General features: G+C 41.8%; 1 protein-coding gene across 5 annotated transcripts in view; it reads left to right on the top strand.

The window, feature by feature from the left end:
- Nucleotides 1–12,972, top strand: part of ARMC2 (armadillo repeat containing 2) — a 247,089-nt gene that overhangs the window by 155,935 nt on the left and 78,182 nt on the right. For all 5 annotated transcript variants that reach the window (XM_061427637.1, XM_061427635.1, XM_061427639.1 and 2 more), the window contains 3 exons: nucleotides 3,059–3,135; nucleotides 6,811–6,909; nucleotides 12,359–12,534. In XM_061427637.1, the coding sequence (XP_061283621.1) occupies nucleotides 3,059–3,135; nucleotides 6,811–6,909; nucleotides 12,359–12,534 (352 nt within the window). The remainder of the gene's footprint in view (nucleotides 1–3,058; nucleotides 3,136–6,810; nucleotides 6,910–12,358; nucleotides 12,535–12,972) is intronic.

Raw genomic sequence — 12,972 nt, 5'->3', positions numbered from 1 at the left:
TTTGCCAATGATCCACTTATCATCAGAAACTCAACCTGGCAAAACACAAACTTGCTTTACTCCTCAAACTGTGCTGCTCTTTCACCTCCCCACTTCTGTTACAGCGGCCCTGCTGTCCTGTTCCTCCGCGTCTGCCTTCTCGTCTTTCTTCAGCCTGGAATCAACCACCAAATCCTACTGACTTTTCACTTATAGAGTCTCTTGAATTTGTTCCTCCTTCTCCAGTCCCACCATCACCCTTAAAGAATTAGTGCTTGTTACCTCCCTCCAAGTCTCATAAATACCACTGTCATCACATAACTTCAGATCTCATCATTTCCTTATTTAAGAACCTAGGACAGATCCTTATTGACCATCAAATTGGGTCTATTTATTCAACCCAAGGTTTCAAGCGGCTGTTCCCAATACCTCCCAGCAGAAACTTATTCCTAAATTACTGGCCCTATACAGTCACTGCCCCCACACGCCCTACCCACTAGGCTTCTCCCACTCCTCCTCACCTTCGCTCATGCTGTTCCCCTCCTGAGAGCAGTGTTGTTGTGTGTTGGTTTGACTCTTGTTCCTTTAAGTCCCACCCGGTGGTCCACGTCTCCCTCTCAGTAATCACTCCATCCTCAGCACTTTTCTTGTCCTTATAACCTGCTGAATTTCTCGTTCTAGTATCTGGTTAGAGACTCCATCAGAGTTTTCCATTTAAATAAAAGCTTCTTTGGTTCCTTGAAGCAGGTTTTGATTGTCTTCTGGGCAACACCTTACATGTTCTTTATCACAGTAACACCCACCACTGGATTGCTCAGACAAGTGTTTGTTGACTCAGAACAAAAGAGCAAAAGAATACTGACAATTTATTAAGTTCTTCAAACACAGCAGTCAGTGTGCTAAGTAGAAACATAGCCCTCATTTTAGGAAAAGGAAACCAAGGCCAAGAGGTTCAGTGACTTACACAGGCCACGTGGCAGACAAGGGTTGGACCCCTTTGATCCCAGGTAGTTTGGATCCAGAGCCTGCACCCCCTCAAGCACTGTACCGTGAAGATCACACAGAGGATTAGTGGATGCCAAGGCCAGCCCTGTGCTCTACCTGCAGTGCAGGAGACCCAGGTTCGATCCCTGGGTTGGGAAGATCTCCTGGAGGAAGGAATGGCTACTCATGCCAGTATTCTTGCCCGGAGAATCCCATGGATAGAGGAGCCTGGTGGGCTACAGTCCATAGGGTTGCAAAGAGTCAGACAGGACTGAGTGACCAACAATTTCACGTTCAACCCTGAGCTCTTCTTGAGAACCAGTAGGATCCAACACTGTCAAGGTTTGATGGTTGATAAGAAGGACCCTTCTTAAACATCCCCCCCAAGTGGGGACACACAAATGTGGTATTTAGGGGGGCAGCCTTGTCATGGCCATGTCCTCAGGGAGGAGGGATCAGGGACTTGGAAGGCCGTTAGGTGCAAACTAACCTGCTTGATTTCAGTAGCTGTTAGGACAACGATGAAAAGAAAGGCTTGCCTCTATGGTCCTCAGATTTTCTTATCATTTCTAGGAGTGCTGAGTCTGGGAATGTATTTGGCCTTACACCCTGCCAAACTTTTGGTATTTTGCCTTTTCATAGGATTGATTTCCTTTATTTCTGTCTTCATCGAGATCTCCATTTGGATCTCTACTCTTGAGTGTTGACGAAAAGGATTCCATCCCCATTTCTTTCTCTGACCAGGACTTCTTGCTGCCAGATCTGTTGTTTCGTTGCTGTGTATAAAATAAAGCAATTGTTTTGGAGTATTAAATAATCAGACTCTTTGGGAAGAGTAACTTGATCTTTTCTCTATTGCACGATAAGAGGAAATGTTAAATCCAGTGTTTTTTAAAAAAGGAAATGTTTACGGAAAAAATGATATTGGGAGAAACTAATCCTTGGGCAGCAGTCAAGGCCGAGGGCCAAGACACAGCACTGAACATTCACTGGGAATCTTACTCCAGCGGAAGCAGGAGCAGTGGACAGACAGACTTCCGGATGCTTTTGGCTGACCATGGCCACGTGTGTGTGCATTCTTCATGATTTTTGTGGCAAATATTATATTTGATGATAAAAATGAAATTTTGTCATAAAACTTGCACCATCAATCTCTTGGTGTTTTGTGTTTTTTTACCTTGGAATTTTGTACAGATATTTAAAAGTAACTAGTTTAAGCATCAGCTCTAGCTAAAGAGAAGTTATGTCCTTCCTAGACCATTTCCACATTATATATAACCTTCCAAACGAAACCTAAGCATATAATTCTGCTGTTGGCCAGCCACCAAATTTTCATCTGAAGCACAAAATACTTGTCATCTGGGGACTGCCTGAATTTACTTTCTATTTTTTAACATTTCAAATATTTCTTTAAAATTTTTTTCATAGAATATTAATTTTCAAATAGAGATTGGAGACATGGCAATTTGGTGGAAAGAGCAGTGAATTGGACATTATGAAACCTGGGTTCCAGATCTGACCCCCCTGTGTGATTCCTGGACACATCTGATCTATCTGGGAACAGTTTTCTTGCCTGCAGCACATGTGCACCAGAGTGTGAGAGAAAGAGGTCTCCTGAACGCTCGGCTTTTGCGATTCAAGCACAGCAGAGTTCTTTCTTATTGTAACAGTGACCTCTTGTGGTATAGATCCTTCATCAGTTTTTTTGGTTTGCAAAGTAAACAGGATTTATTTTGTTGTTGTTTCTAAGTAACTGTATTTCGTATTGTAAGGCAAATCTGACTTGTCTTTAATTTTTATTTTTTTTAATTTTATTTTATTTTTAAACTTTACATAATTGTATTAGTTTTGCCAAATATCAAAATGAATCCACCACAGGTATACATGTGTTCCCCATCCTGACTTGTCTTTAAAAGGTAAATCTCAGCTGAAAAATCAGAGGTTGATTAAAATGAGGTAGTAAGAGCACCAAACTCCATTTCATAAGCAAGTCTCTGTGGTTTCTTCAGAAATTGTATTTAGCCTACTCTTGACACAGAAAGAGAACCACTTTGGCTTTTGTGCTGAGTGCTGTGTGTATTCATCTTCCTCACAGAGACCAGGGGAAGAGGCGTCCGAGGGCCTCCTCAAGCTCCCGCAGCCCAGACCAGAGCAGGCTGGACATCAGAGCAGGTGAGGCTCTTGCATTCCTAGAGGTCCCCAGCATCTCCATCTGTAGAATAATCTTTTGTTTTAAAGATGTCTGATGTTGCCTCACTCTGAAATTTCCAGGAACTTTATCCAGTTTGGTCTCACATCAGCATTTATTTTTATAAATTTTTATTATTTTCACAACAGTCTTAGCACTTTACCCTTACTCGACTCCAGTGCCTCAAGCATCTATAGGTTGTAGTCTACACATAAATGATTTTATACTTCCTCACAGACGACTGCACGGAAATTATTTTGTAGAAGCATTTGGAAGGTTGCAAAATGTGACATTTACACAGTTCTTAAGTTGATTGAAAAGGAGTCAAAATCATGGCTTACTTAAATGACACTGTATTAGCTACATCAAACCAGCCCTTTGAGGCTTTAAACTGTTTGAGGAAATACGTAACAATATAAATCACAGGCTAGAAATGCTACAGAATATATTCATGCAGTGGGATATAGCACTTAGAAAAATGACCTGGAGTACATTTATAATACTGAATGAAATGAGTATAAACATAACATCACATGAAAAAATTAAGCTGCAAAAACAAAGGCATGTGTTGTTATGGATACAGATCTATGTGCTAAATGTGATAAAAATAACCATTCAGTTTAGCGTGGTGGTAACCCTTGGGGAGGGGGATGGTTGGGGGAGGCACACAGAGGGCATTAACAATATCTGTAATGTTTATTTCTTTGAAATGAAGAGAAGGAAAATACAGTTAATATTTGACCAGACTATTTGTGGACACACAGGTGTTCATTACCTTCTTCGTATAATTTTTTGGTGCACATGAACTTTTATGAAACCAAGCTAATAATTCAAAAAATATTTTCTTATCTTCCAAACTAATTTCTTATCAATAAAATGACTTTTGTGACCAGCAGGAATTTCTGTAGTAGTCAAGAAAATCTTAGACTGATTTCCCAGTCAGCATTGTTGCTAAGCATCTTACATGTGCATGCTAAAAACAGCAGCCAATAAACATTGTGTTAAGTTTTTGTGTCCCGAACTCAAAGCTGTGGTGAAGAACTATAACCACTGAGACAGCAAAATCTTCAAAAAAACATGCTGAAATTTCTGCTTGACTTACCCAATTTCCTGTTGAATCATAATTTTTATATTTAGCAAACTGTGAACCTAGATGAAAGTGCTCTCTAGAATGTTAGGTTGTTGCCCAAGACTGAGACAAACTGTATTTATTTATCATCTGGTGATCTTAAAAAGTGATCACATGACTGCAGGCTTCCGTTTCTAGGGTAGGAGCTGGGTTAGTGTATAAAATGAGATTTCTTGAGAGCGCAGAGTTGGAGGAGGTGCATGAGGGGAAAGGCCATGGCTGGACACCCCAGCTCACAGGGGGGTTCCTGGGAGAGGGTTGAAAGCAAACTCTTACGCCACAGTGTCTGGCTAACTTCTGTTCTGAGAAGAAACAAGTCTTGGAAGCGCTCGGAAGGGCCTGTGAGGGCCTTTGCTTTCCAAAGGTTAAACAAACTGCTCTGTGATTTCTGGCTCACCCCTGTAATTCAGCTCTTCCTGGGGTGAACACGTTATCAATTTTGTTTGTCCTGACGAACGGTTTGATAATTGTGGTTTCTCACAGAGTGGTTCTGCTTAAGAGAGCATACTGCATAGAAGGTAAAAAACAAACAAACCTGATTTCAACTGAAATCAGTGAAATTTGGACTCACTGAAGTCTGTATTTCTAAGAAGTTTAAGTTTGTCATGGATAATTGTCTATTATATTATTTGTCTGGCTTCTTATCTCTGGGCTTTCCCTTTGCCTTGATGTATGTTGATTTTATTTCTCATACTTTGGACTTTGAGTGTGTCCGACACCTGGGAATATGAGCAACTATGTTGTTTATACAGCTTGAATAGTCGTGTTTACTTTTAGGATCCATATCCGTGATTTATCAGTGTCAGAGAAGATTTGTAAGAGTAATGAGCCAGAAGATGGAGGTGGTGGTCTGCAATCCTTTTCCTGCAGGTCCTGAACCTCAGGAGCTCTGAGAGCTGAGATACTGTATAAACTCATTTAGTGACAGTGCCTGACCTGCGCTGGTGGGAGTCCAGTGCTCGTTTTTGTTTCTTTAGTGTGTTATAGTCATATGTTCTGCTGCAGGGTGCTGCCTCAGAAGACTGTGCTGGCAGTAATATGTAAAGCAGGGTGAGCACCACGTGTGCCTGTGCTAAGTCGCTTCAGTCATGTCTGGCTCTTTGAGATCCATGGGCTGTAGCCCTCCAGGCTCCTCTGTCCATGGGATTCTCCAGGCAAGAATACTGGAGGGGGTTGCCAGGCCCTCCTCCAAGATGCGAACCCGCATCTCTTACGTCTCCTACGTTGGCAGGCAGGTTCTTTACCACTAGTGTCACCTGGAAAGCCTGAGGGCCTGAGGGCGAGGCCTTCAGAGGAGGAAGGCTGTGGATTTTGTCTCTAGCACTGCTTCTGAGTGTCTGGCCCGGCAGCACCCCCGCCACTCCTGGCTAGACAGTCTTTGTTTTAGATCTTGCCTGTGTGCAGTGTAATCGTGATTTGCATTTTCTAATGCGATTTACGTTTCTCCCCGAAGTTATCTTTTAGTTTGCCAGTTTGCTTCAGGGCAGAATAGCCCCCGAAGAGGTCAAGTGCAATGCTGTGAAGCTCTGTGACCTTGGCCAGGTTACTTAATAACCCTGAGCCCCCCTCTCTTCATCTGGAAAATAGTGACAATGTGGGGACCTCCTGAGAGTGTTGTGACAAAAATGCAGACCTGCTGGATCTAAAGTACACCATCTGTGGGAGTTCTGACTCGCCCACAGCTGCCTCCTCAGGCTGCCTCTCTCTCGGTGCTCTGGTGATAACACACAGCCTGATACACTTCAGACAGGGATGACCTCTTTATTGGTTTTTTTTAACCAGGGAAGTGAAACCATGCTGACTGAGTGCTTCTAGATGCTAGGCACTGGGCTCAGAGCTTTGCTTACATCGTGTCTTTGAATTCTCATAACCCTGAAGGCAAATATTTTAATCTCTGTTTTGCTGATGAGGCTCAGAAAGGATAAGAAACCAGACCCTGTCACCCAGTGCGTCAGTAACGGAGTTGGGATTTGAACTGAGGTCTGTCAGCACCCAGAGCTCAGGCTTCCTGTTGCCCCACACAAAACCACTGGTGTGAGAAGCACTGGCCCCACAATAATGTGAACATTTTATTTTCTGTAGGAGAGAAAGTCCCTGCAGGCCTCCCTCTCAGAAAATTTTCCATTAAAACATTTTCAAAATCCTTGTTCTTTACATATCTACAGTTTTCTATTTATTTTATGTTATAGCGGGATATGTTTAAAAAGAAAAAACAAACAAGCAGAAACAAGCCAGAACTCCAGAGTGCCTCGCTGACAATAATATCAACATTTACAAAGCTGAAGGCTTTATGCAGTGTCCCAATCAGAGTTTAAAGTTATGATTTCTTTACATGATCTTTACTGAATTTAATTTGATTTGATTAGAAGACATGTAATTCTCATTAGAATTAGTTGGGTTGGGGGGGCAAAGTGTAATGTAATTCCAGAGTTTATTAATTTTAGGGATGGATAACGAAGTCTCCTTGGCAGTGCTCTAGTTGTAACTCCTTTTTCACGGCTCTTTCTCTTGTTCTGTTTTTCTGTTGCAGGCTCAAAAGCTGACTTGCAAGAAAAGAATACAGAAATAGAAGTAGATGAAGTATTTTGGAATACAAGGATAGTACCCATTTTGCATGACTTAGAAAAAGGTAAAAAAAAAAAAAAGTAGCTTTAGATCGAAAATATCTGCAGTTATTTGTATGTTCCCCATTGCCCTAATATTTTCAGTACACTTTGTCATTTCTGTGAACTTGTTCAGAAACAAGTGAAATCATCTATTTACCCAGTAATGTATGTATTCAATATTACATGTAAACCTAATTTTAGAATTATACTTTAAATACCACAAGAGAACCTACTTCTTAAAGTCCCTTTAGAATATAAATTACCACTACTTCTGCCCAAGAAAATGCCAGTTTGAACTCTCTGGTGTGGTAGTTCATGAATAACAGTGCAAAATTAAAATAGATTTCAATCCTGGCTAAGTCTCACAGAATGACATCCTTGGCAGGTATGCCCATGGTTTTCTAGATCCAGGTGTATACAGTTGGCCCTCCAAAGCTTCAGGCTGCACATCCACGGAATCAACCAGCTGTAAGTGGAACTTTATTCTGTGTTGGTTTGAATTCGCAGATGTAGAACCCGTGGATATGGAGGGCTGACTATACAATACCATTTTATACACAGGACTTGTGCATCCACGGATTTTGGTATACTCAGGGGTCCTAGAGCCAATACCCTGTGGCTCCTGAGGAAGGGCTGTATATCCAGTTTTCCAAAGGCTGAACATGGTTGTCGGGGATGCCACTCAGAGAGAGAAGTGGGCTTGGATGTGCCCCGCCCTTGAACTCTGGAACGCCCCAGCAGTGAAGGCCTACAACCCATGGGCCTCTGCCAGGGTGACCTTGTGGACAGCTTGGCAGGGAAACGCCCCTGCTCCTGCTTTCTACCCCTTTGCCACTCTTCAGGGATTCCACTTCTGAAGTTGAAATGGGCTCTTCTGGAGCTGTAGTCCTGGCCCACAGCACACATGAGGCCATCACTAGCAACTGTGAAACCAGTGCCCCTTGGATGAGCAAACCAGCATGGTAGCCACAGGAAGAAACCCTAGAAGAAGCAGGGTAAATGAGTCCTGGCCACCAGCCCACCAGGAAAGCTGTGCAAAAGACCTACTTCCTTGAAGGTTCGAACAGCCTCGCCCATCCTGGGCTCTCTGGGGGTGCTTGGTGGTAAAGAAGAAAGCACAGCAGGGCAGGTGACGAGCAGCACAGAGGCCTGTCTTGGAGAAGGATTTTAAGAGGGTTCTGAGGGCTCTGTCACAACAGAGAAAATTGAGGAGTTTGGGATTCGAAATGTAGATGAATCTCCCTTCTCAGGGGATGATTAAATGCTAAAGAATGGTATCTCTTCCATAGACAAATTGAAAAACAGCAAACGGTGGCAGTTTTCCACAGGGTATGGTTCTAGGACCCCTGAGTATACCAGAATCCATGGATACGCAAGTCCTGTGTATAAAATGGTATTGTATAGCTGGCCCTCCATACCCGCGGGTTCTACACCTGCAAATTCAAACCAACACAGGTTACTTGACCCTTTGAGATTCCTTTTTATTTCTCTCTCCTTTTTTTCCTGCTTTTTTTTATGACATAATTTCAGACTTACAGAAAAGTTGCAAGAATAGTGCAAAGAAATCCTGTATACTCTTCCCCCAGATTCCAAAAATACTAACATTTTACCACATTTGCTTTATAATTCTTTCTCCCCCTTCCTCCCTCTCTCTCTCTTGCTCTCTTTTTCTCTATACACCCCCTACTCAACACACACACATTTTTTCCCCTTTTTCGAACCATTTGAGAATAAGTTGCCATTATGACACCCCATATTCCTAAGTACCCTGGCATGTAGTTTTAGAAGTAAGGGCATTCTATTACGTATCTGGAAATCACCATACAACACTATACAAACCCAATTTAGATTTTGCCAGTTATCCTAATAATTTTGTTCATAGGGAAGGAAAATCCTGAATACAGTTACTTGTCACATCCCTTTCGTGATCTTGATGTCCTTGGGCACAGGCCAGTTATTGCATAGACTGCCCCCACACATTGAGTTTGTCTGGTACTCTCTCACCATTTGATGGTGGTTAGGCACTTGGGCAGGCGTGCAGCCTGAGTGGTTCTGTGTCCTTCCTGGGTATATGATTATCAGGAGGCACGGGATGCTGAGTTGGTCCGTTACTGGTGATGTGGACTTTGATCACTTGGGGAAGGTGGTGTCTGCATGGTTTTTCAATGTAAAGTTACTATTTTTCCCTTTGTAGTTAATAGGTCTCTTATGGGGAAAAGTTACTGCAGAGTCTACCTTGCTTTCTGCTACTCATCAAACTTTCACCCACTAGCTTTAGTCCCTTGAGGATCTTGATTGATTTTAGGTTCAGGCTGTCTTTTTGAAGCTACCTGGCAGATATAACAAACCAACCAGTAGAAAGAGGTATTTTGATTGGTAGTTTAGAATTTGACCCTGGTGCCTTCCTTTTTAATTTCTTTTAAGCTAAAACAGCTACTCTTGAGTAGAACCCAGCAGGCTGAAGAGTGTGTGGAGGGAAGTATTAGAAAAATACCTTGATGTCTACAGAGTAGCCTGCAGCCTGGACTTGGGTTTGTGAAGAAACTGCCAGTAACAGAAGAATGAAACAACAAAACAAAAGTATTTTTCTTACAATAGAACTCAGTTTTTTTCCTTTTATTTAAAGTTAGTCTCAGTCATTTCCCATCAATTCATTTTATTTAAGTGCTTAACTGAAAGGCATGGAAGGTTACTTAACTATTGAGGTTTAAAATTTTTTCTTAGATGTTATTGTTGAAAAGAGCTAAAAATGGCCTGAGTCATTTCCTTCTGCAGGCGCACACTTCCTCTATGTGGGCTTTCAAGAGCACATTATGGTATTTATTTAAGATTGGTTTCCTACTTTTAAATTTTGTGACGAAATCTATCAGAGATAATATTTTTCAGCTGGATGTCTTATACCCTGGGTCCTTGCATTTCCCCTCATGTACTATTTTGTGTGCAGCTTTTCTTCCATGTATGACTTTCAGTTTACCAGTTTCAAAAATTGGCTACCAGTTTCAAAAATTGTTTTCCTCAGAATTCTGATTATAAAATGAAGCACTCCCCTACTTCCTGATGAAAGTCTACTTTTTATTATCTTCTTTGCTAATACTTGGGGCTTCCCTGATAGCTCCATTGGTAAAGAATCCGGCTGCAATGCTGGAGACCCTGGTACGATTTGTGGGTCGGGAAGATCTCCTGGAGAAGGGATAGGCTATCCACTCCAGTATTCTTGGGCTTCTTGTGGTTCAGCTTGTAAAGAATCTGCCTGCAATGTGGGAGACCTGGGTTGGATCCCTGGGTTGGGAAGATCCCCTGCAGAAGAGAAAGATTACCCACTCTGGTATTCTGGCCTGGAGAATTCCATGGCCTTACTGTATAGTCCATGGGGTCGCAAAGAGTCAGGCATGACCGAGCAACTTTCATTTAACTTAAGTTGCTAATACTCACCTCCAAATAATGGTGGACATGCTGACATTTTGAGGTTTTGTTTCACTTGCTCCTTCTTTTCTAAGATAATGAGCATTATTCTCATAAGAAGATATTGATCATTGTTTTCATCAATAGGCATATTATTAATAGAAAGTGAATCTGCATTAAACTTTGTTACAGGCTGTCAGTACAGTATTCTCCCTGTACTGTGTACTGTCGGTACAAAGATGTCTAAGACACGGTTCCTACTCAGCGTACCTCTTTGAGGGCACTGGGCATGTAACACAGATGCATTTGTTGTTGTTGTTCCGTTGTTAAGTCATATCTGACTCTTGGTGACCCCATGAACTATATAGCACAACAGGCTTCCCTATCCTTCACTATCTCCCAGAGTTTGCTCAGATTTGTGTCCATTGAATTGGTGATGCTATCTAACCATCTCATCCTCTGCTGCCCTCTTATCCTTTTGCCTTCAATCTTTCCCAGCATCAGGATCTTTTCCAATGAGTCAGCTCTTTGAATCAGGTGGCCAAAGTATTGGAATTTCAGCTTCAGCATCAGTCCTTCCAATGGATATTCAGGGTTGATTTCCTTTAGGATTGACTCATGTGATCTTGTAGTCTAAGGGACTCTCAAGAGTCTTCTCCAGCACCACAATTCAAAAGCATCAATTCTTTGGTGTTCAGCCTCCTTTAGGGTCCAACTCTCACATCCATACATGACTACTGGAAAAACCAAACTTTGACTGTATGGACCTTTGTCAACAAAGTGATATCTCTCCTTTTTAATATGCTGTCTAAGTTTGTCATAGCTTTTCTTCCAAGGAGCAAGCATCTTTTAATTTCATGGCTATGATCACCATCTGCAGTGATTTGGGAGCCCAAGAAAATAAACTCTGTCACTTTTCCCTCATCTATTTTACATGAAGTGATGGGACCAGATGCCATGATCTTAATTTTTTGAATGTTGAGTTTTCAGCCAGCTTTTTCACTCTCCTCTTTCACCTTCACCAAGATGCTCTTTAGTTCTTCTTCGCTTTCTGCCATTAGAGTGGTATCATCTGAATATCTGAGGTTGTTGATATTTCTCCCAGCAATCTTGATTCCAGCTTGTGATTCATCCAGCCTGGCATTTCACATGATTACTCTGCATGTAGATTAAATAAGCAGGGTGATAAATACAGCCTTGATGTACTCCTTTCCCAATTTTGAACCTGTCAGTTGTTCCATGTCCAGTTCTAACTGTTGCTTCTTGACCCACCTACAGGTTTCTCAGGAGACAGGTAAGGTGGTCTGATATTCCCATCTCTTTAATAATTTTCCACACAGTCAAAGGCTTTAGTGTAGTCAATGAAGCAGAAGTAGAATTCCCTTGCTTTCTCTGTGATCCAACAAATGTTGGCAATTTGATCTCTGGTTCTTCTGTCTTTTCTAAACCCATCCTGTACATCTGGAAGTTCTCGGTTCACATACTGCTGAAGCCTAGCTGGAAGGATTTTGAGCATTACCTTACTAGCATGCAAAATGAACAGCGTACATATATGTGTGAAAAATAACAGTATTTGTTGAATGTGGCATTGTATACCTTTTCTGGAGGAGCCAGAACATAAACAGGGCCTTGAAGGACCAAAAGCAGTAGGGATGAAGGTAAGGAGAACCTTCTGGGTCCTTGGAACTGTGTGACAGAGGGGTGAAGGTGGAGATGCAAAGCAGAAGCTTCCAGGGCCCTGAGCAGAGCCCTGGTGGGTGGCGGGCAGGAGGAATAAAGGAGAGCCAGTGAAATCGGGAGTTCCCCTCCTCAGTACACTCTCTGAAAGACTGTGTGTTCTAGATAAGCTAACTGATTAGTAAAGAAGTCAACATGGTAGGAAATGGAGCAACAAGATAGAAAAAAAAAATCATACAGATGGAAATGAAAAGGGGAAGAAAACAACATAGTTCAGGAATTTGAAGATGTTCAGGGAGGTAATTATGGGGTTTTGCGTACAGTCTGTGTTTGACACACTCAAAAACTTGACCTCAGTGAGTAAGTTCTGCTTTACTCTCTTTGCCCCAACAGAAGAAAACATTGAAATGGTCTGTGCCACTTGCACACAACTTCATCATGCTTTAGAGGAAGGAAACATGCTTGGAAATAAATTTAAGAGAAGAAGTGTTCTCCTGAAGACCCTATATAAACTAGTTGATGTTGGCTCAGACTTGCTGAGCCTTAAACTTGCAAAAATTATTCTAGCAGTAAGTCTTTCTTTTCTCTGGTCTCATAGACTGTAGCACATACAAGTTCTGTTAAATGCTTTGTTTGTAAAACATTACAAAGATTAGAAATGCAAGGTGTTCATTTAGAATCTTGAAAACAGAATCGAGGTGGTGAACTGACATCCCAGAATCTGACCAGAAAGTACCAAAGAAATAAGACTGAGTACAGAGAAAATGTTCAAACAAATAAATGTTCACACGTGGATTGTGGCAAGGTTTTTTTTTTTTTTTCTTAAAAATAGGCAAACGCATTCAGAACAGAAACTCAAGTAACTTGACTGGAGATCAGTATCAGAGAGTGCAGACTGTGGTTTCTGCCCTATGGTTTCTGTTGGGCGCTTGGTGCTTCTGTCACATGGTTTAATAAATAACTTCAGATAACTTGGGCTGTGGACATAGTGCCCAGGTGCTTTATGA

The sequence above is a fragment of the Bos javanicus genome, chromosome 9 (assembly GCF_032452875.1).
Source record: "Bos javanicus breed banteng chromosome 9, ARS-OSU_banteng_1.0, whole genome shotgun sequence".
In the NCBI taxonomy this organism is placed as follows: Eukaryota; Metazoa; Chordata; class Mammalia; order Artiodactyla; family Bovidae; genus Bos; species Bos javanicus.
This window is presented reverse-complemented; position numbering and strand designations above follow the sequence as displayed.